This window comes from Scyliorhinus canicula, chromosome 2 (assembly GCF_902713615.1).
Source record: "Scyliorhinus canicula chromosome 2, sScyCan1.1, whole genome shotgun sequence".
NCBI lineage: Eukaryota > Metazoa > Chordata > Chondrichthyes > Carcharhiniformes > Scyliorhinidae > Scyliorhinus > Scyliorhinus canicula.
Genome location: NC_052147.1, coordinates 150,248,550 through 150,268,928, shown reverse-complemented (window position 1 = coordinate 150,268,928; position 20,379 = coordinate 150,248,550). Strand labels below are relative to the sequence as shown.

The 20,379-nt window shown below is 48.8% G+C and overlaps 1 protein-coding gene across 1 annotated transcript; it reads left to right on the top strand.

Annotated features, from left to right (window-relative positions):
- Positions 1–911: 911 nt before the first annotated feature.
- Positions 912–20,068, top strand: LOC119959358 (UDP-glucuronosyltransferase 1A1-like). Its single transcript, XM_038787650.1, has 5 exons — positions 912–2,159; positions 4,145–4,276; positions 7,656–7,743; positions 8,827–9,046; positions 19,441–20,068. Exons 1-5 carry the CDS (start codon positions 1,308–1,310, stop codon positions 19,715–19,717), a joined length of 1,569 nt encoding a protein of 522 aa, XP_038643578.1. The 5' UTR covers positions 912–1,307; the 3' UTR covers positions 19,718–20,068.
- Positions 20,069–20,379: the final 311 nt, after the last annotated feature.

The following is a 20,379-nucleotide window of genomic DNA, read 5'->3' as shown; positions in this document are numbered from 1 at the left end:
AAATGCGCCCTGAGAGGATCGGTACAAGGGTTCTTTAGGCGGTGGCAACCTTTCCTCGACTTTCTGGCTCAGCGATAGGATAATGGGTCAGCAGCAGCAGCAGCAACGGTGGGGGGGGGGGGGGGACGTTGTCTATGTTTACATAGAACATAGAACATAGAACAGTACAGCACAGAACAGGCCCTTCGGCCCTCGATGTTGTGCCGAGCAATGATCACCCTACTTAAACCCACGTAACCCGTATACCCGTAACCCAACAATCCCCCCATTAACCTTACACTACGGGCAATTTAGCATGGCCAATCCACCTAACCCGCACATCTTTGGACTGTGGGAGGAAACCGGAGCACCCGGAGGAAACCCACGCACACACGGGGAGGACGTGCAGACTCCGCACAGACAGTGACCCAGCCGGGAATCGAACCTGGGACCCTGGAGCTGTGAAGCATTGATGCTAACCACCATGCTACCGTGAGGCCCCAGTTTGCTTATTTAATTTTAATTTAATTTATTTTTAAGTTCTCTTGTTGTTTACTGGGTTTGGGGGGGTGGGGGGGGGGGGTGTGATACATGCATTGATACGGTCTTGGGGGTGCTACAGTTATTATGGTGTTTTATTGTTGCTTTTCATTGTTTGTTGTTATATTTTCTGTAAAAAATTCCAATAAAAATTATTTTTTTAAAAAGCCTCGATTGAACTTGTCTCTCGTCTTTGACTATAATTGTTAGCGCCACAGGAACCAAACATTTGGCATCCAGAACACACTCACCACCTCTCTCCCCCCACCCCCCCAAATTATCAGCAGAAAGGCGCAGCGGAAAAGGCCACTCCCACACTGAGCACGGCAGAGGAGAGAGAGAAAATCATTCCACCCCTCCTAAGACACTCACAATTCAGCCCAGAATCGCTCTGGCACATTACAAACCAAACCAAGTACAGAGCATTGCAAACAATAAAGGGACAACGCCACCAGCTGTGGAGGCAGTGCTGGTTTGAGTTTTTAAGTTTCGGTTGATCTTTGTTTTCGATTGGGCAGATCCCCTTTATCAAGTGACCCTTTTTGATTTGTCCCTTAATTTAGTTTAATTTGTTGACCCCCCAAAGAGTTGAAAGCTATGACTCTGCTGTAAAAGACGATGCTGTCCGGCCCTGCAAGGGTTAATGGACTAAAAGCGGTCACAGGGATCACGTCAGGTTCTGAATCCACGAGTTCTGTTATTAATGGTCGCATATTTCCTCAGGCGATATTTCAATGCTGAGGGCTGGAGGCAGCTCCTGAAGCCCGGCTTTGGAAGTGCCTCACACGATGGCTCTGACCCCACAGTTGGGCTGCCTGCTGGCGTGTCTCCTGTCTTTTTGGCGCCCTGCTGAGAGTGGCAAGCTGCTGGTCGTTCCCGTTGATGGCAGTCACTGGCTGAGCATGAGGGTCATACTGAAAGAGCTCCACCAGCGAGGACACGACATTGTGGTGGTGTACCCTGAAAATAGTTTGCTGATTAAGGTGCCCCTGCACTACAGCAGCAAGATCTATCCCAACGCCTTCAGCCAAGCTGAGGTGGACCAGCTGTATGAAAGCCTCATCAAGATGGCTTTTTATGACGGGACGCTTTATCAGAGGATCACTCAGACGCTGCAACATGTGAATAAAGTCAGGCAGTTCTTCCTCAGCCTCTGTGAGCACCTCCTGTTTAACGCACAGCTCATGAAGGAGCTGGCTGAAGAAAAGTTCGATGTTTTACTGACCGACCCCTTCAGCCCCTGCGGTGCCATTGTTGCCGAGAATCTATCACTGCCCTCTGTCAACCTGCTGCGAGGACTTCCTTGTGGTTTGGATAACTTGGCCACACAGTGCCCCAGGCCGCTTTCGTACGTGCCGAGAGCAATGTCGGGGAACACCGGTCAAATGAACTTTCTGCAAAGGGCTAAGAACGTGCTGGCCGGTTTAATGGAGCCGCTGTTATGTCACTTCATTTATTCGCCCTTTGAGGAGCTGGCCACCAGGTTCCTCCACAGAGAAGTGACGCTGGTCGACTTGCTGAGCCGGGCTTCCATCTGGTTGATGCGGTACGATTTCGTGTTGGAGTATCCGAGACCTCTGATGCCAAATATGGTGTTAGTTGGAGGCCTCAACTGCAGGAACAGGAAACCTTTACCACAGGTAAGAAAGCACATTGACAGGAATGGAAGGAGAAAATACTTCTCTACTTTATCAAGGCCAGGGAAATTGAACGATAAATACACACTCCACTAGAGTTAGAAATACATGTAATCTGATAGAATTACTAATAATGTGAGGCATTTGAATAAACCATACATGTAATCTCATATAATTACTAATAATTTGAGGCATTTGAATAAACCATACATGTAATCTGATATTACTAATTACTTGAGGCATTGAATAAGCCATCTATTTAATTCAGTGCTACTTTCATTTGCAAACCTGTTCTTCAATAATTAATCAATCTATCTGTTAAAAGACAATGATCAGTTGTACAGGGCACTGGTGAGACCACATCTGCAGCATTGTGTACAATATTGGTCTCCTAGAACATACAGTGCAGAAGGAGACCATTCGGCCCATCAAGTCTACACCGACTCACTTCCACCCTATCCCTGTAACCCAATAACCCCTCCTAACTTTTTTAGACACTTAGGGCAATTTAGTGTGGCCAATCCACCTAGCCTGCACATCTTTGGACTGTGGGAGGAAACCGGAGCACCCGGAGGAAACCCACGCAGACACAGGGAGACCGTGCAGACTCCCACAGACAATGACCCAGCAGGGAATTGAACCTGGGACCCTGGTGCTGTGAAGCCACAGAGCTAACCATTGTGCTACCATGTTGCAGTACAGTACCCAATTCATTTTTTCCAATTAAGGGGCAATTTACCGTGGCAAACCACCTACCCTGCACACCTTTGGGTTGTGGAGGCGAAACCCATGCAAACACAGGGAGAATGTGCAAACTCCATATGGACAGTGACCCAGAGCTGGGATCGAACCTGGGACCTCGGCACCATGAGGCAGCCGTGCTATCCACCGTGCCGCCCCACTGCCCTCCTTATTTAAGAAAGGGTGTGAATGCATTGGGAAGCAGTTCAGAGAAGGTTCACTAAACTAATAACAGGAATGAATGGGTTGTCTCATGAGGAATGATTAGACAAGATAGGCTTGTATCCACTGGAGTTTAGAGTAAAAGATGACTAGATTGAGCATATAAAGTCCTGAGGGTATTGGCCGGGTGGATGTGGAGAGGATGTTTCCGCTTGTTAGAGTACCTAGAACATTGGTCACTGTTTAAAAAAAATAAGGGTCGTCCATTTACAATGGAGATGAGGGTCTCTCAGAGGGCCGTGAGTCTTAGGAACTCTCTTCCTTAAAAGGCGGTGGAAGTAGAATCTTGAATATTTTTAAGGTAGAGCTGGATAGATTATTGATTAACAAGGGGGTGAAAGGTTATGGGGGGGGGTGGTTGACAGGAATGTGGAGTTGAGGTTCTAATCAAATAAGCCATGATCTTATTGAATGACGGAGCAAGCTCGAGGGGCTGAATGGCACACTCCTAAATGTAACTCTAGGTGCTGATATGTATATCATAGCAAAGTAACTTTTGAGTGACCTGGGTCTCCTTTATTTTTTTATTGATTCTTGTTTGAGCGTCACTGGCTAGGCCATCATCCCCAATTGCCCTCAAGAGAGGGCGGTGGTGAGCCCAAGCAGTCCATTATTGTAGTTAATGAGGAACCCTGAGAAGATAAATCAAACGTGGTTTATTTCCTATTCCAAGGAAATACAACAACTAAGCAACTCTCCCAAGTCCCAGCCGGGAACATCCTGAGATGCCGGCTCCCTCCTACTCCGAGAAAATACAATAACTAACCAACGCTCCGAAGTCCCAGCCAGGACCATCCTGAGATGCCGGCTCCCTCTTGGGCTGGCTTTTATATGGGGAATTAACAAGCCTCACTCCTAGGCCTCCAGCCCTCAGCGGGGGAGCTCGTATTCCACGAGCGCCACGGAGAGATCAACCGGGTTGTTCCCCTGGGGGTTAGAACATCCATGCATGTGGTGACCCAATTTCAGTCACCCATATTTAAATATTAATTGTGGCTTCTTGCTTGTTTTCCTTTTCTCCTCAGGATTTAGAAGAATTTATGAACAATTCTGGAGAACATGGAGCCGTGATCTTCTCCTTGGGATCAATGATATCGAGCATGCCAATCGCAATAGCCAATCAGATTGCAGAAGCACTGGGTCAACTTCCTCAGAAGGTGATTCCAGATAGAGGCAGTGACTAACACTGGAATAATAGATCAGTGATGCTAAATGTATGGAGTCCATTCATTGCAGCTTAAGCTTCACCTATTAAAATCCTTCTTTGTGCTGCCTTGCAAATATATGGACCACAAAGATCGAGTAATGGTGGGTGGGTTGGGGGAGGGTTATTTGTCAGGTCTTATTGGGAGGGATCTGGAAGAAGTTGTGGAACCTGGGGAGGGGGGCACTCACCAAGAGAAGCAAAGACCATTCCTCAGCACGTAGTCCTGGGATTTGATCTGTGCCAGTCTGCAAAGACCACAGAATCTTGGGTGGGACATCATAGAAGCAACCCCCAATCGGACCATCGTGCCAGGACACTTTGAAGGAGCTATCCTTTCCCCCAATGACAGCCCCTGTTTCAATATTAAATTATCTCATTTTGCAAAAATATATTTTATCCATAAAATATCTGAAAGAACAAAACACCCATTACAGAAAGTGCAATAATATTCAGCACCTACATAGATCATGTTGCATTCTGATTAGCTTCAATACATGTCGTATTCATTACATACAATGTGAGTTATATAGCCCCAGGGGTTCTGTACAATTCTCAGCCCCTCAGTGCAATATAATGGAAAAGTCTTATACAGCGACCTTCCCTATTGCGCCTTTGCGACGACTCCCACAGGTTTTGGTGCATCCCTCAGCACGTATTCCTGGGATTTGGTCTGTGCTAGTCTGCAACACTTAGTCAAGGATAGCTCTGTACAGGTTTTGGGCAGATCAAAGAGCATTTTGCACCAAGTTGTTGATACTCCAGCAGCAGTTAATGTTTGTTTCAGTGTGGCATTCCTGGGAACAGCCTGTAGAGCTTAGAGTCCTGTGTCACTGAACTCCTCGGAATGAACCTCCACAAAAACCACTGCATCTCTCTCCACTCCTACTTTGCAATGGTGCATTCCAAAAGGAACTGTCTCTTCCCCACTACAACCACTTCGAGGGCAACGTGCAGATGGGGTGAGACTTCAGACGGGGAGGACAGATCTGACGGGGAGGGCTTTTCTTGCCAATGGTGAGACATTTTGCCAAATCACCTTGACGGTCTGCTCAATTTCCCCTAAACAACAAGCCCTGTTTTAAATATGTAATGATCTTCTATCAAAGTCTCACTATATGCATGCGTCCTTCAAGATTAGTTATAGTCAATCTACTGTGTGCTGCTAAGAGTTTAGACAGCCCTCTTCAAACACCTCACATACTCAGCCAACCCATACCAAAGAAATGGTAACAATGTAATATTAGTTTATAAATAATATGATATAATAAATAATATTATGTTGATCGGGGCTATAGTGACTTGCCTCTAACGGGGCTAATTCCTGGTTTGGCTTTGAACTCTGAACCTCTTTCCTTTCAAATGTCCCCTGCTCAATGTTATATTATTTTTACATGCTTCGGCTCGGAGACATGTCTACGCTAGTTTTTGTGAAGCATTAGAGCTGAGTTTAAGCAGAAGCAAAATAACGATGGGTGAGATTCTCCGTCTGTTCACAGCAACGGGATTCTTTGTTCCAGTTGTCGCCGGGCGGACTCACAATGGAGAATCCCATTTTGGGAACAGATAATACTGGAAATACTCAGGCCTGTGGACAGAGGAGCAGTGTTAATGGGTGGAATTTTCCTGTTTTTTCCCCTAACGTGTTGTCACATGCCTGTTGACTGCGCAGCCAGCTTTACCTGGTGAATTTAAAAAACCTTTTGTGGGGGGAGGGGGCGCGGAATTGCTGGAGGTGAGTCTTGCAATGTCACACTGGCAGGGTGGGCTCTGAATGTCCACTGTCGATTGCCAATGGCCTCTAGGGGCTTGGTACCTGAGGCTGGAGGAGTAATGACCAGTTGACACAATGCTTGAGTGAGTTGAATAAGCCCAGGGTGGGACTTTCCAGTCCTTCCCGTAGCAGGTAACCCACTGCAGTGGGTTTCCTGGCATCAGGCCGGAAGAGCCACGAAAAACACTATAGGCATCAGCGGGACTGGAAAACCCTGCCGGTGGTCATTGGCGGTCTGTCTCCACTGTCCGGGGAGCTGGAAAATTCCACCCCGAGTGTGCATTTCTAAGATTGAAAGGGGTTTAAAATGACAGAATTGATCAGGTGAATACAGTGAAACTCTTCAAACTCATTGAGAACGTGCCAGGTAATCCTGAAACTTGGGTATTGCTTTCCACTTATCTTGTTTACTCCCCCCCCCCCCTGCGTTTTTATTATCACATAGGAAAATATGATGTTAAAATCTTGGTAACAATTCTAAACCATTTTACAGTTTAAGTTGCTTTGTCTTGTATTTGAGAGATTACCTATGAAGATTAATTTGACTGAGACTTGTAAGAAGCCTGCCACAAAATGATATAGCTTCAAAGATCACAACTGGAGAATTTGTGTGGATTTACTCAAAATAATGCATTGAATTGGATAGGGATGGATGGAAAGCTAATAAAAGCAGTTACATTTATATAGTGCCTTTCATGACCTCAGGATGTTCCATTACAGCCAATGAAGTATTCTTCAAGTGTAGTCACTGTTATAATGTTGGAAACACAGCAGGCTCCCAAAACAGCCATGTGATAATGACCAGATCATCTGCTTTGGTAATGTTTGTTGCTAGATATCTACTGACCAGGACACCAGGAAGACTTCCCTGTTCTTCAACATAATACCATGGGATCCTTTAAATCCACCTGAGCAGGAAAACTGGGCCTTGGGCTTTAAGGTCTTACCTGAAAGCCAGTGTTTCTAACAGTGGCAGCATATCCTCTGTGTAATGTTATTGTTGGATGGCCTGAGTTATATTACAAGAACACTTTTTTAACTAAATCTATAAATGATTTATTAACATTAACTGTGGGTCAAATATATACAAAACAACAGATGAATAACAGTATGAACATTCACAAGCAACCTCTCTCCCAGCTCCCTAGTCAGTCTGAGGTCACTTAACTCTTAACATTCACTAGTATATTAATGAGACCCTTAGTGGTCAGTCGGTGAATTACAACACAACCATGATATCAGTACACTCAGTACTGTACAGGACTGTCAGCTTTGGTTCTTTTGTGTCCTGGGCCGTGAGCCTAGAATTTTCTGCCTTCGAGGTGAGATCGAGCCCCCACTCGCTGGTGATACCTGTCATTTCCAAAATTATTGGGCGGGATTCTCCGTCCATTCACGGCAGTGGGATTCTCCAGTCCTGCTGCAGTAAATGGAGATTTGGCTGAACGCCAAAATCTCCATCCTCTAGCCACTGTATGCGGAATGGACTTGCAACAGAGAATCTTGGCTGAGGTTGATCTGGTAACTCATTATTGGAATGCTGTCTCTTCTGTGGTAGGTCCTGTGGCGATACACCGGAGAAAGACCTTCAAAACTGGCATCAAATACCAAACTGGTGACCTGGCTGCCACAGAATGACCTACTGGGTAAGAGAACATGTGTTGACATGTTGAACATGCAGGCAGTAACCCTACCAGTGGTGTAGTGTCACCGACCAGGTCTCTGGAGGGGAGGGGTGCAGAGGGTTCCAAATATAGGGCCCGGATGTCGGCCAATCAGATTGGCAAGAAGCTATCTAAGGTGGCACTTCCTCCCAAGTGAGTGGTCTGCAATCACGTAAAGCTCTTTCGAGCATGAAATGGCTGTGGGGCACTCTGAGTCGATGGAAATTTGTTCCCGCTGACTCTTTGAAAAAATTCAGGTCTATATTAAGAGGAAGAACAGCCCAGAATGGCACATCCTATCCCACTTCCCATTCCTCCAGTTCCCACATGTTTAATGAATTATTTGCAGTTACTAACTCTGTCTCATTGTACCCATAGTGATCCAGCCCAGGTGCTGGTGAACAGTGAAGAGACAAGTGACACAATTTCCCTTATTCCACCCCCTCTGTCTCCTCTAATGGGTCAAGCCCTTTAAACCCCTGCTGGAAGCCTATGCTCTTGGGATAGCGCTGTGGAGTTGCCAAAAATGGCAGGCTGCGTATCGGCACTTGCTACACAAGGGCAGCCTGTCCTTCAAACGCTTTGGGAATCTCGCCAGCAACTCTTGTATCGCTCTGAGCCCGCTATCAATCACCCACCCACCCCATGTAGAGTGAGCATAAGAATTGTCCCTCATCATTCCAAGGCCCATCTGAGTCCTGTGTGCCTCTCATGTGGCCCATTCACTAGTCGAGGTTGCGCATCACTGTTCCAAGGTCAATGTATGGGGAAAGGATGAGATTCTCTGCACTAAATAACTCCAGCAGCTGGTTCAATCCTGTTGCTGTTGGCGAATCTGAAATCAAAGCAGAAAATTCTGGAAATGGCCAGCAGTCCTGTTGGCGTTAAGTTGGGGGGGGGGGGGGGGGGGGGGGGGGGCGCATAGAAACTAATGTAAAGACCTTTGTTCAAACCAAAGTCTCTCAAGGGATTTTTTTTTGATAATATTGATATATTACATGTTGCTGAAGATATACCTAATTACAGTGAGTTGAATTTTATTTTTTCTCTTGTCCTATGGACTAGGACATTCCAAGACACGAGCTTTCCTGACACATGCAGGGTCACATGGAATCTACGAGGCTATCTGTAGTGCCGTTCCAATGGTCATGTTGCCATTGTTTTCAGACCAGATTGAGAATGCAGAACGCTTAAAGCACCAAGGAGCTGGCATTGTCCTGAGTTTGAAAGATATCAGCTCTCGGAGGCTATTCGATGCACTGAGCTTGGTTATCAATGATACCAGGTGAGTGAAGTTCACACCGGTTCAGGCCATATGGAGTATTTTTGTCTGTTTAAAACCCAAAAGAGAGCAGTTAATAAAGCATGTGTTATGATAGTTTTATTAATAGGGGCACTAAGTACAAGAATCAGGAGATCATGCTGAACTTTTATAAGACATTAGTTAGGCCTCTTCTGGAGACTGCATCCAGTTCTGGCCATACTTGAGAGGGATAATGTGAAGACATTGGTGAGAGTACGATGAGATTCACGAGAAGGTGATTCCAGGGATGAACAACTGTAGCTACGAGGATAGACCGGAAAGGTGGGTCGGTTTTCCTTGGAGAAAAGATTCAGAGGAGACTTGTAGAGATATTCAGGATTAGAGGTATGGACAGGGTAAATAGTGAGAAATTGTTTCCTGTCAAGAGAGCATGAAGAATTAGAGGGCACAGATTCAAAGTAATGGACAAAAGGAGTAGAAGTGATGTTTGGGGAGGGGGGGGGGGGGGGGGGGGGGGGGGAAGGGGGTGGATTTCATCCAGAGGATGGTCAGCGCCGGCTCTAGGGTTGCTGGCGCCCCGGGCAAGCTGAACTTCGGCGCCCTTGGGGGGGGCGGGGCCGGGGCCGGGGGGGGGGGGCGGGGGCCGGGGCCGAGGGGGGGGGCGGGGCTGGGGCCGAGGGGGGGGGGCGAGCGGGGGGGGCGGGGCGGGGGCAGGGCCGAGGGGGGCGGGGCCGGGGCCGGGGCCGAGGGGGGGGGGGGGGAGGGAGGGGGGCGACGGCCGAGGAGGGGCGGGGGGGCGAGGCCGAGGAGGGGCGGGGGGTGGCGGACCCGAGGGGGGTCATCCAAATAATCTGCTATTGTGGGTGGAGGAAAACAGCAAACTACCCTTCTTTGAACCATCTAGTTCTAACCCTGTTTCACAGGTATGGAAATTCCAGGATTCCAGATGATGGTCCCACTCCCAGACCAGAGAATACATAGACAGGAGTTGACACTGAATGTTTCACTGTCTTTCACGTATAAATTATAACAACCAACTCTTGGACTAAGATCTCACAGGTTGTTCCCCTGGCAATGAAGGAAATTACTGAGAGTAAATAACTGCAAATGGAAATAGTCAACTCCCACCATTCACGGGAATTCCACTCCCACTAGATCTCAAGGTTAAATTGCAAATGGTGAACACAGTTTATAATGGGACGGAATTGAAAAGGCTCAAGGCAAAGTAAGCACAGGGTGGAGAAGCACGCAGTCAAGGGTAAGAGCAAATACCTTCAGATGGGAGGGGGGTGGGAAGAGAGATGTGAAAGAGAGAATAAACAGGACTTCTTTCCTCAGTGAACTGGGTCGTGCACAAATCCAAGAGACAACCAATGTGGTTTGAATTAGCACAAAACCATTGCAGTTAATTGTTCCCTGTTGCATTCTCCATGTCGTCACATTCTCACAATCCTGTTGTTCTACGGTCTATCATTCCTGTTTACGAACCACCATGTGATTCCTCCGCACTCCATCATTCACTGATCTGATCATCGTAGCAGTGAAAAGGAGACAAATATTGACAGGATAAATTAGGTTACTTTCTTTTACTTCATGCCTGCAACTGCCTGACTCCAGGAAATATCCACAGTACACATCAAAATGTTATTATTACTGCATGCTTTCGGCACATTTAATGTGGGTTACACATTATCTGACCTCACTGGCTCCATCCTCCCCGGGTTACACACTGTCTGATCTCACTGGCTCCATCCTCCCCGGGTTACACACTGTCTGATCTCACTGGCTCCATCCTCCCCGGGTTACACACTGTCTGATCTCACTGGCTCCATCCTCCCTGGGTTACACACTGTCTGATCTCACCGGCTCCAACCCCGCGGACCCGAAGGGGGGGCGGACCCGAGGGTGGGGCGGCGGACCCGAGGGCGGGGCGGGGGGCAGACCCGAGGGCGGGGGGGACTGAGGGGGGGGGGTGGACAGAGCCGGGGGGCCGCCCTGGGGGCGGGCGGCCACCGCGCATGCGCTGGTTGGCACCGGCCCAACTGCGCATGCGCGGGACCCGAGTCTCTGACGCCCCCGAGCACACAGCGCCCCGGGCGACAGCCCGAGTTGCCGGTGCCTTGAGCCGGCCCTGAGGATGGTTGGAGTCTAGAATGAACTTCCTGAGATGGTGGTGGAGGCAGGTTCAATCGAGGGATTCAAAAGGGAATTAGATTGCTAGCTGTTATCTATTCGAGTAACACTATTGGCTGGTGAAATATCACATGATCTGCAGTGGAGCATTTTGTGGTCTTTTGGAGAGTTCACTGTAGCAGCAACATCCCTTGATAAACCCTGTATCATGTTTTTACAAAAGTGTGACACCTTTTGTCTCTCTTTCTCTTTATGGCTAACAACAAATAAAAACACTATCCAAAAAGAGAGAATGTGCAAGGTTACAGGGGTACGGCAGGAGAGGGGATTAGGTAGAGAGCTCTTTCAGAGAGCAGATGCAGATTCGATGGGCCAGATGGCCTCCTTCTGCACTATAACGATTCTGAGGACAAAACAAAGCAGAGAGAAGAGCGATGTATCCAGGTGTTTATAAGAAAAAAACACTTTCCAACCCATAGAAAATTTGTGCTCATAGCTTTAGTGATGGCAACATGGCAGCTGGACTATCCTGACAGACGGGCGAGATAAAAGTTGCCATGTTCCAAGACTCCTGACTAACGGGAAACCCACGCTCTGCCCTCCGCGTTAACACGCACCAGGCACATTGGGCAATTGGGTCACATGACCCTCTGGGGACTTGCCCCCTTAAAGGGGCATGCTACTACAGCAGCAAATTTAGAATAATGGGAAGGTTACAGCACAGAAGGAAGCTACTTGACCCATCAGACCTCTGCTCGCCCTCTGAAGGAGCAATTCGCACAGTACTGCTCCTGTTTCTTTTTCCGTAGCCCTGTACGTTGTTCCATTTCAAATAATGAACCGATTCCCTTTCGAAAGCTTCAGTTACTTCTGCCTCCACCACACTCTCATTTTTAAAATTAATATTTTATTGAGGTATTTGAAAATTTTTCTAACAGTAACATATACAATGACATCAACATGGTAAAATAAACATTACCCCACCCCCCAGCCCAATCTTCACGCACCTCAACCATACAACAGCAATCTGCCCCCCACCTCCCCCTTGGAATACTGCATCTGCTGACATTTTAATTTTCCCCAAGAAAGTTGACGAAAGGCTGCCACCTCCGGGAGAACCCTAACATTGACCCTCTTAAGGCAAACTTTATTTTCTCGAGACTGTGAGACCCAGCCACGTCACTAACCCAGGTCTCTACACTCGGGGGCTTCGTGTCCATCCACATTAACAAGATCTGTCTCCGGGCTACCAGGGAGGCCAAGACGTCGGCCTCTTTCGCCCCCTGAACTCCCGGATCTTCCGACACTCCAAAGATCGCTACCTCCGGACTCGGCACCGTGGACATTGCCTTAGCAAAATCCTGCCAAAACTCTCTAAGCTTCGGGCATGCCCAAAACATGTGGACATGATTTGCTGGGCTTCCCGTGCACCTCACACACCTATCCTCTACCCCGAAGAACTTACTCATCCAGACCACTATCATGTGTGCCCGGTGGACTGTCTTAAATTGCATCAGGCTAAGCCTGGCACATGGTGAGGAGGTATTAACCCTGCTTAGGGCCTCCGCCCATTGACCCGCCTCTATCTCTCCTCCTAGCTCGTCCACCCACTTGCCCTTAAGCTCCTCCACTGGGGTTTCCTCCGCCTCCGAAAGCTCCTGGTAAATATCCGATACCTTCCCCTCTCCCACCCAGGTACTGGAAACTGCTCTACCCTGTATCCCCCGTGGCGGCAGCAGCGGAAAGGCCGGCACCTGTTTTCTCAGGAAGTCTCGCACTTGTAAATAGCTAAAACCATTCACTGCTGGCAATTTAAATTTATCCTCCAAAGATTTCAAGCTGGGAAAGCTCCCGTCTATAAATGGATCCACCATCCTTCTAATTCCTGCCCTCTGCCAACTCCGGAACCCGCCATCTAGCCTACCCAGTACAAATCTGTGGTTGTTATAAATCGGGGTCCAAATCGATGCTCCCTCCACTCTCTTATATCTCCTCCATTGCCCCCAGATTCTCAGAGCTGCCAATACCACCGGACTTGTGGAGTATCGGGCTGGCGAGAATGGAAGAGGTGCCGCTAACAATGCTCCCAGACTGGTGTCTTTACATGACGCCGCCTCCATCCGCTCCCATGCCGACCCCTCCCCCACAATCCACTTCCTAATCATGGCTATATTGGATTGGATTGGATTGGATTTGTTTATTGTCACGTGTACCGAGGTACAGTGAAAAGTATTTTTCTGCAAGCAGCTCAACAGATCATTCAGTACATGGAAGAAAAGGGAATTAATCAAAATTCAAGAAAATACATGAGAATACATAATAGGGGAACACAAGATATACAATGTAACTACATAAGCATTGGCATCGGATGAAGCTTACAGGGTGTAGTGTTAATGAAGTCAGTCAATAAGAGGGTCATTTAGGAGTCTGGTGACAGTGGGGAAGAAGCTGTTTTTGAGTCTGTTCGTGCGTGTTCTCAGACTTCTGTATCTCCTGCCCGATGGAAGAAGTTGGAAAAGTGAGTAAGCCGGGTGAGAGGGATCCTTGATTATGCTGCCCCCTTTCCCCAGGCAGTGGGAGATGTAGATGGAGTCCATGGATGGGAGGCAGGTTCGTGTGATGGACTGGGCAGTATTCACGACTCTAAGTTCCTTGCGGTCCTGGGCCGAGCAGTTGCCATACCAGGCTGTGATGCAGCCCGATAGGATGCTTTCTATAGTGCATCTGTAAAAGTTGGTAAGGGTTAATGTGGACATGCTGAATTTCCTTAGTTTCCTGAGGAAGTATAGGCGCTGTTGTGCTTTCTTGGTGATAGTGTCGACGTGAGTGGACCAGGACAGATTTTTGGTGATGTGAGCCCCTAGGAATTTGAAACTGCTAACCATCTCTACCTCGGCCCCGTTGATGCTGACAGGGGTGTGTACAGTACTTTGCTTCCTGAAGTCGATGACCAGCTCTTTAGTTTTGCTGGCATTGAGGGAGAGATTGTTGTCGTTACACCACTCCACTAGGTTCTCTATCTCCCTCCTGTATTCTGACTCGTCGTTATTCGAGATCCGGCCCACTATGGTCGCATCGTCAGCAAACTTGTAGATGGAGTTGGAACCAAGTTTTGCCACGCAGTCGTGTGTGTACAGGGAGTAGAGTAGGGGGCTAAGTACGCAGCCTTGCAGGGCACCGGTATTGAGGACTATTGTGGAGGAGGAGTTGGTGTTCATTCTTACTGATTGTGGTCTGTTGGTCAGAAAGTCAAGGATCCAGTTGCAGAGTGGAGAGCCAAGTCCTAGGTTTTGGAGCTTTGATATGAGGTTGGCTGGGATTATGGTGTTGAAGGCGGAGCTGTAGTCAATAAATAGGAGTCTGATGTAGGAGTCCTTGTTTTCGAGATGCTCTAGGGATGAGTGTAGGGCCAGGGAAATGGCGTCTGATGTGGAGTGGTTGCGACGGTATGCGAATTGAAGTGGGTCAAGGCGTTCCAGGAGTATGGAGGTGATGCGCTTCATGATCAGCCTCTCGAAGCACTTCATTACAACTGACGTCAGGGCCACCGGGCGGTAGTAATTGAGGCATGTTGCCTGGTTCTTCTTTGGTACCGGTATGATGGTGGTCTTCTTGAAGCAGGTGGGGACCTCGGAGTGGAGTAGGGATAGGTTAAAGGTGTCTGTGAATACCTCTGCCAGCTGGTATGCACAGGCTCTGAGTGCACGACCAGGGATCCCGTCCGGGCCCGTCGCCTTCTGCGGGTTCACTTTCAGGAAGGCCGATCTGACATCAGAAACTGTGATGGTGGGTATGGGTGAATTATGGTCTGCTGGGGCACTCGACAGCGGATTGTTGGTTACCTGCTCAAACCGAGCATAGAATGCATTAAATTCATCGGGGAGGGGTGCGCTGCTGCCAGAGATACTGCTCGGCTTTGCTTTGTAGCCCGTTATGTTGTTTAGTCCTTGCCACAACCGCTGAGAGTCTGTCTGTGACTCTAGCTTAGTTTGATATTCTCTCTTGGCATCTCGGATGGCTTTGCGGAGGTCGTACCTGGATTTCTTGTATAGGACAGGGTCGTCTGCCTTGAACGCCTCAGATCTGTCCTTCAGTAGGGAGTCAATCTCGCGGTTGAGCCATGGCGTTGGGGAACGTACGTACTGCTTTCTTTGGCACGCAGTCATCCACACATTTGTTGATGAAGTCTGTGACAGTTGTGGCATACTCATTTAAGTTAGTTGCTGAGTTCTTAAATATGGACCAGTCCACTGTCTCTAAGCAGTCACGTAAGAGCTCTTCTGTCTCCTCGGACCAGCACTGCACAACCTTCTCAGCTGGATTCTCCCGCTTGAGTTTCTGCTTGTACGCCGGGAGAAGGAGCACAGTCTTATGGTCTGATTTCCCAAAATGCGGTCGGGGGATGGAACGGTAGGCGCCCTTGATTTTTGAGTAGCAGTGGTCAAGAGTGTTGTCGCCCCTGGTGGGACAGGAGATGTGCTGGTGGAATTTAGGCAGTACACTCTTGAGGTTGGCTTTGTTGAAGTCTCCGGCCACGATGAACAACGCCTCCGGGTGTTCTGTTTCATAGTTGTTTATGACTGTGTACAGTTCATCCAGCGCCTCCCAGTAGTAGTTGTAGAAGTTCAGCAACGCCAACCCACCCTCCCCCCGACTGCGCTCCAGCAACACTTGCTTCACTCGCGCGGTTTTACCCGCCCACACAAAGCCCGAAATAACCATATTCACCCGCTTGAAAAAGGCCTTTGGGATGAAGGTGGGGAGGCACTGAAAGACAAACCGAAATCTGGGGAGGACCGTCATTTTCACAGTCTGTACCCTCCCCGCCAGTGATAGCGGGATCTTGTCCCATCACTTAAAGTCCTCTTTCATTTGTTCTATGAGCTGGGATGGGTTTAACTTCTGCAGTGCTTCCCATTTCCGGGCCACCTGGATTCCCAGATATCGAAAACTCTTCCCTACCATTCTAAGCGGCAGCTCTCCCAGTCTCTTCTCCTGTTCTTTTGCCTGGATCGCAAACATCTCGCTTTTCCCCATGTTCAATTTATACCCCAAAAAATTGCCTAATTCCCCCAAGATTCACATTACTTCTCCCATCCCCTCCAGCGGGTCCGAAATGTACTAGAGCAGGTCATCTGCGTAAAGCGAGACCCGGTGCTCCACGCCCTCCCCGAACCAGCCCTTCCCAGTTCCTAGAGGCTCTTAACGCCATGGCCAATGGCTCTATGCCAGAGCAAACAGTAATGGGGAGAGGGGGCACCCTTGCCCCGTCCCTCGGTGTAGTTTAAAATACCCCGACCTCAGCCAATTCGTACGCACACTCGCTATTGGTGCCTGATAGAGCAACCGCACCCAGTCAATAAAGCCCTCACCAAACCCAAACCTTCCCAGTGCCTCCCACAGGTAATCCCACTCCACCCGATCAAAAGCCTTCTCCGTATCCATCGCTACCACCACCTCTGCCTCCTCTCCTTCTGAGGGCATCATAATAACATTTAGAAGCCTTCGAACATTGGCCTGGAGTTTCCTGCCCTCAACAAATCCTGTCTGGTCTTCCCCCATCACCCCCGGGACACAGTCCTCTATCCTTGTGGCCAGTATCTTAACCAGCAGTTTGGCATCCACATTCAGTAGAGAAATCGGCCTGTATCACCCGCATTGCTCCGGATCCTTCTCCCGTTTCAGAATCAATGAAATTGAGGCCTGCAACATTGTTGAGGGGGGGGGGGGGGGAGGACTCCCTTCTCTCTTGCTTAGTTAAATGTCCTTACATGCAGTGCCGACTAACCATTACCCTTTTTAGGCCAGCCTCAAGCTCGCGTCCCCGACCTCCTCGAGTCCCCACTCGGACAGTCGCCGTTCCCAACCTCCCATTTGTCCCGTAGTAACAGTTCCTCCCCTGTCAGCAAAGCAGCTCCCCTCCCCCTCCCCCTTCAGCAACAACACTAGAAACCCAATTCCCCGAAGTGAAGCTCCAGCTTAACACCTGCTCACCCCCCACTGCGCTTCAAAGAGTCAGCTGACCCATGCTGACTTCATAGCGCCCGCCCCTGGCACCAAGTAGTCTGTCCCTCTACTGTTCTCTCACCTCTTCCCCCACATGGATAAACATTTTAAAAGCATCACATTCCCCAGTAAACAAACATCAGAAAAAAAACAGTGAAGAAAGTTATTTTAGAAAAATAATCACCCAAAAAGCAGAACCAAATTCAAAGCCCCTCCCCCCCCCAACCAGCTCCCTGCAAGACAAAGCAACCTTTAACTATTCACACAGCCCCTTATTTCACATAGCGCTACTTAAATTTATAGAATCCAGCACAACAATTCGCCGCCATACTTCTCCAAGGCTTCAGTGTCTTTTAATTCGCCTCCAGCTTCATTTCTTTAATAAAGGTCCATACTTCGCCTGCCGTTTCAAAGTAGAAGTCCCGTTCCTCATGTGTGACCCACAGGTGGGCTGGGTACAGCATCCCGAACTTCTCACCCCTTCCTAAAGAGGGTTGTTTTTGCCCGATTGAACCCTGCTCACCTATTGGCCAAATCCGCTCCCAGGTCCTGATAGATGCGCAACTCACAGTTCTCCCACTTGCTGCTTCGTTCTTTCTTGGCCCACCACAAAACGTGTTCCTTGTCCATGAAACGGTGAAAACGTACCACCATGGCCCTCGGCGTCTCGTTCGCTCTGGGCTTCCTCGCGAGGGCTCTGTGCACTCTCTCCAATTCCAGGGGCCAAGGGAACGCCCCAGCCCCCATCAACTTCTCCAACATGTCCGTCACATAATCCCTCGCATCCGATCCCCCACTGCCTTCAGGGAGGCCAACAATTCTGAGATTCTGCCTACTGGACCTATTCTCCAGGTCCTCCAGCTTCTCCTGCATTCTTTTCTGGCGGTCGTTCATCATCCCCACCTTGTTTTCCAGCACGGTTATATACTCCTCGTGCTCGGACAACTTTTGTTCGACCTCGTGGATCGCTCTCCCGTGGGTTTCCTGATTCTGAACCACTTGATCAATCAAAGCCTTTGTCGGGTCCAGCGTATCCTCCTTCAGCTTGGCGAAGCAATCCTCGAAAAACTTCACCAGCTGATCCGTCGACCACTCTGTCGTCTCCCCACGGCCCTTTCCCTCCACCATGCTGTCCCATGTTACCAGCTCGACTTGCATCCCCCTTATAGGACTTTGTTGTCTCACACAGCCACTTCTGGTCCAATTCTCCATACACCGGAGGGGGATTTCTCCTCACTGTCTCACTCTTCACCGATTTATCCCACAAAATCCGGAAAAAACCGGGGCAAAAGGTCCAAAAGTCCGTTACAGGCGGGAGCTATCAAATGTGCGACCTACTCCTCCATGGCAGCCACCAGAAGTCCTCCACCACACTCTCAGCAGTGCATTTCTCAGATCCCTCTGATTAAGGCCAGCATGGAGACAGCTGGATAGGAGGCTGACGCGCATAGGATCCAACCGGTTGGTGTGGTCAGAACCAAGCCACAAAGCTGTTCTTTACTGCAAGAGTATATTTATTTATTTTTTTTTTAAATTTGGAGTGCCCAATTCATTTTTTTCCAATTAAGGGGCAATTTAGCGTGGCCAATCTACCTACCCTGCACAGCTTTGGGTTGTGGGGGAGAAATCCACGCAGACACGGGGAGAATGTGCAAACTCTACACAGACAGTGACCCAGAGGCGGGGTCGAACCTGGGACCTCGGCGCCGTGAGGCAGCAGTGCTAACCACTGTGCCTCTGTGCTGCCCCTCTGCGAGAGTTTATTGACTTTGTTCAGTCTCGCAGCTCCCCTAGTTATATGTGCTCGCTAAAGTGTTTAATTAAACAACACCCCTCACCTGTGTATCTGAACAATGTAATTAGCATCTCATTGACACAATTCTAAGAGGATCATGCCACCCGTCCCACTGTTGGCCGATGTTGGCTCGGAACCCTCATTTAGTTGCCAAATCAGAGTCCCAAAATCTGCGGGGAAAATCCTGCCCGTTGACTCGGTTTTGCTCTCTATAGATATTGCCTGACCTAAGAGGGATCCAGCATATTCTGGTTCTATTTTGTGGCAGAAGAACATTGCTGTAGCGATTCCTATGTACATCTGGGCAGCACTTCCAACTGTGCGTCAGTATAGTGGAGTGAGACATTTGTCTTGTCCTGTATGTACAGCTTTTGAACAAGTAAACGCACAAATAATTTGACTCAACGGCCAACCTGCCGTCCACACCAAGGAAACACGGGTGGGAGAGCGGTCTGAGTGACGATGTGACTCTCTTTTTTAGATACAAGGAAGCCATATCAAAGATTTTCGCCATCCACAAGGACCGCTCAATGGATGCTGTGGAACTCTCTGCCTATTGGGTGGAGTTTGTAATGAGGCATGGTGGGGCTGACCATTTACGATCCGCAGCTCACCACCTCAACTGGATCCAATACCACTGCCTGGATGTCATGGGGGCTCTTGTTGCCGTGGCATTGCTGTTTTTCTGCTTGCTCTTCACGTGCTGCTTGTTCTGTCTGCGCAGAGTGAAGGGACAAGCAAAGAGGAAGCGTGATTGAAGTGCTTTATTTCAAAAGTGAGGCTTCCTCTGAGCACCTCATGGTCCAAGGACAGAGCAGCCCCTTTTGCATACTTGTGTCGGTGGCAATGGATCACCGTGCTGGCTGAACCCACTGGCATTAGTTCAGTCAGGGAGAGATGGGGTTAAGTCATTCTCTCAATTGCCAACAGGACTACTGGGTGATGGAGTCCTTGGAACCCATATCCAGTCTATCTCTTGACCACAGTGTAGCACTGAAAGCCAAGTCCCCAAAACACCTACCAAAAAACACAGTGCCTCACTTGTTAAAATGCTTGGGGGTGAAGGGGAAAACGAATGGATTTTAAATAAAACATAAATTTGAAACAAATGTTCACATGTGTTTTCATTCAGTTATGTTCAGCAAAACACAGGCATTTCAGAGACAAAAGGTTTTCTAATTTCATAGGAATTCTTGGAAGGTAATGGTGGGAATCATCCATTCTGGAGTCTATAATTGATGGTGGTGTGGAAGTGGGAGTGACTTCACTGGGGTGGATGGGTGGAGGTGCTGGATGGCGCACCATGCACGATCCAGCACGCTCCGAGAAACTCGCCCATACGCTGGATGGGACGAGGCATGAAGTCACAGCCCGCAGGGTTTCATCCCACAGCTGAATTTCTGAGCATCGTATTTAAAGG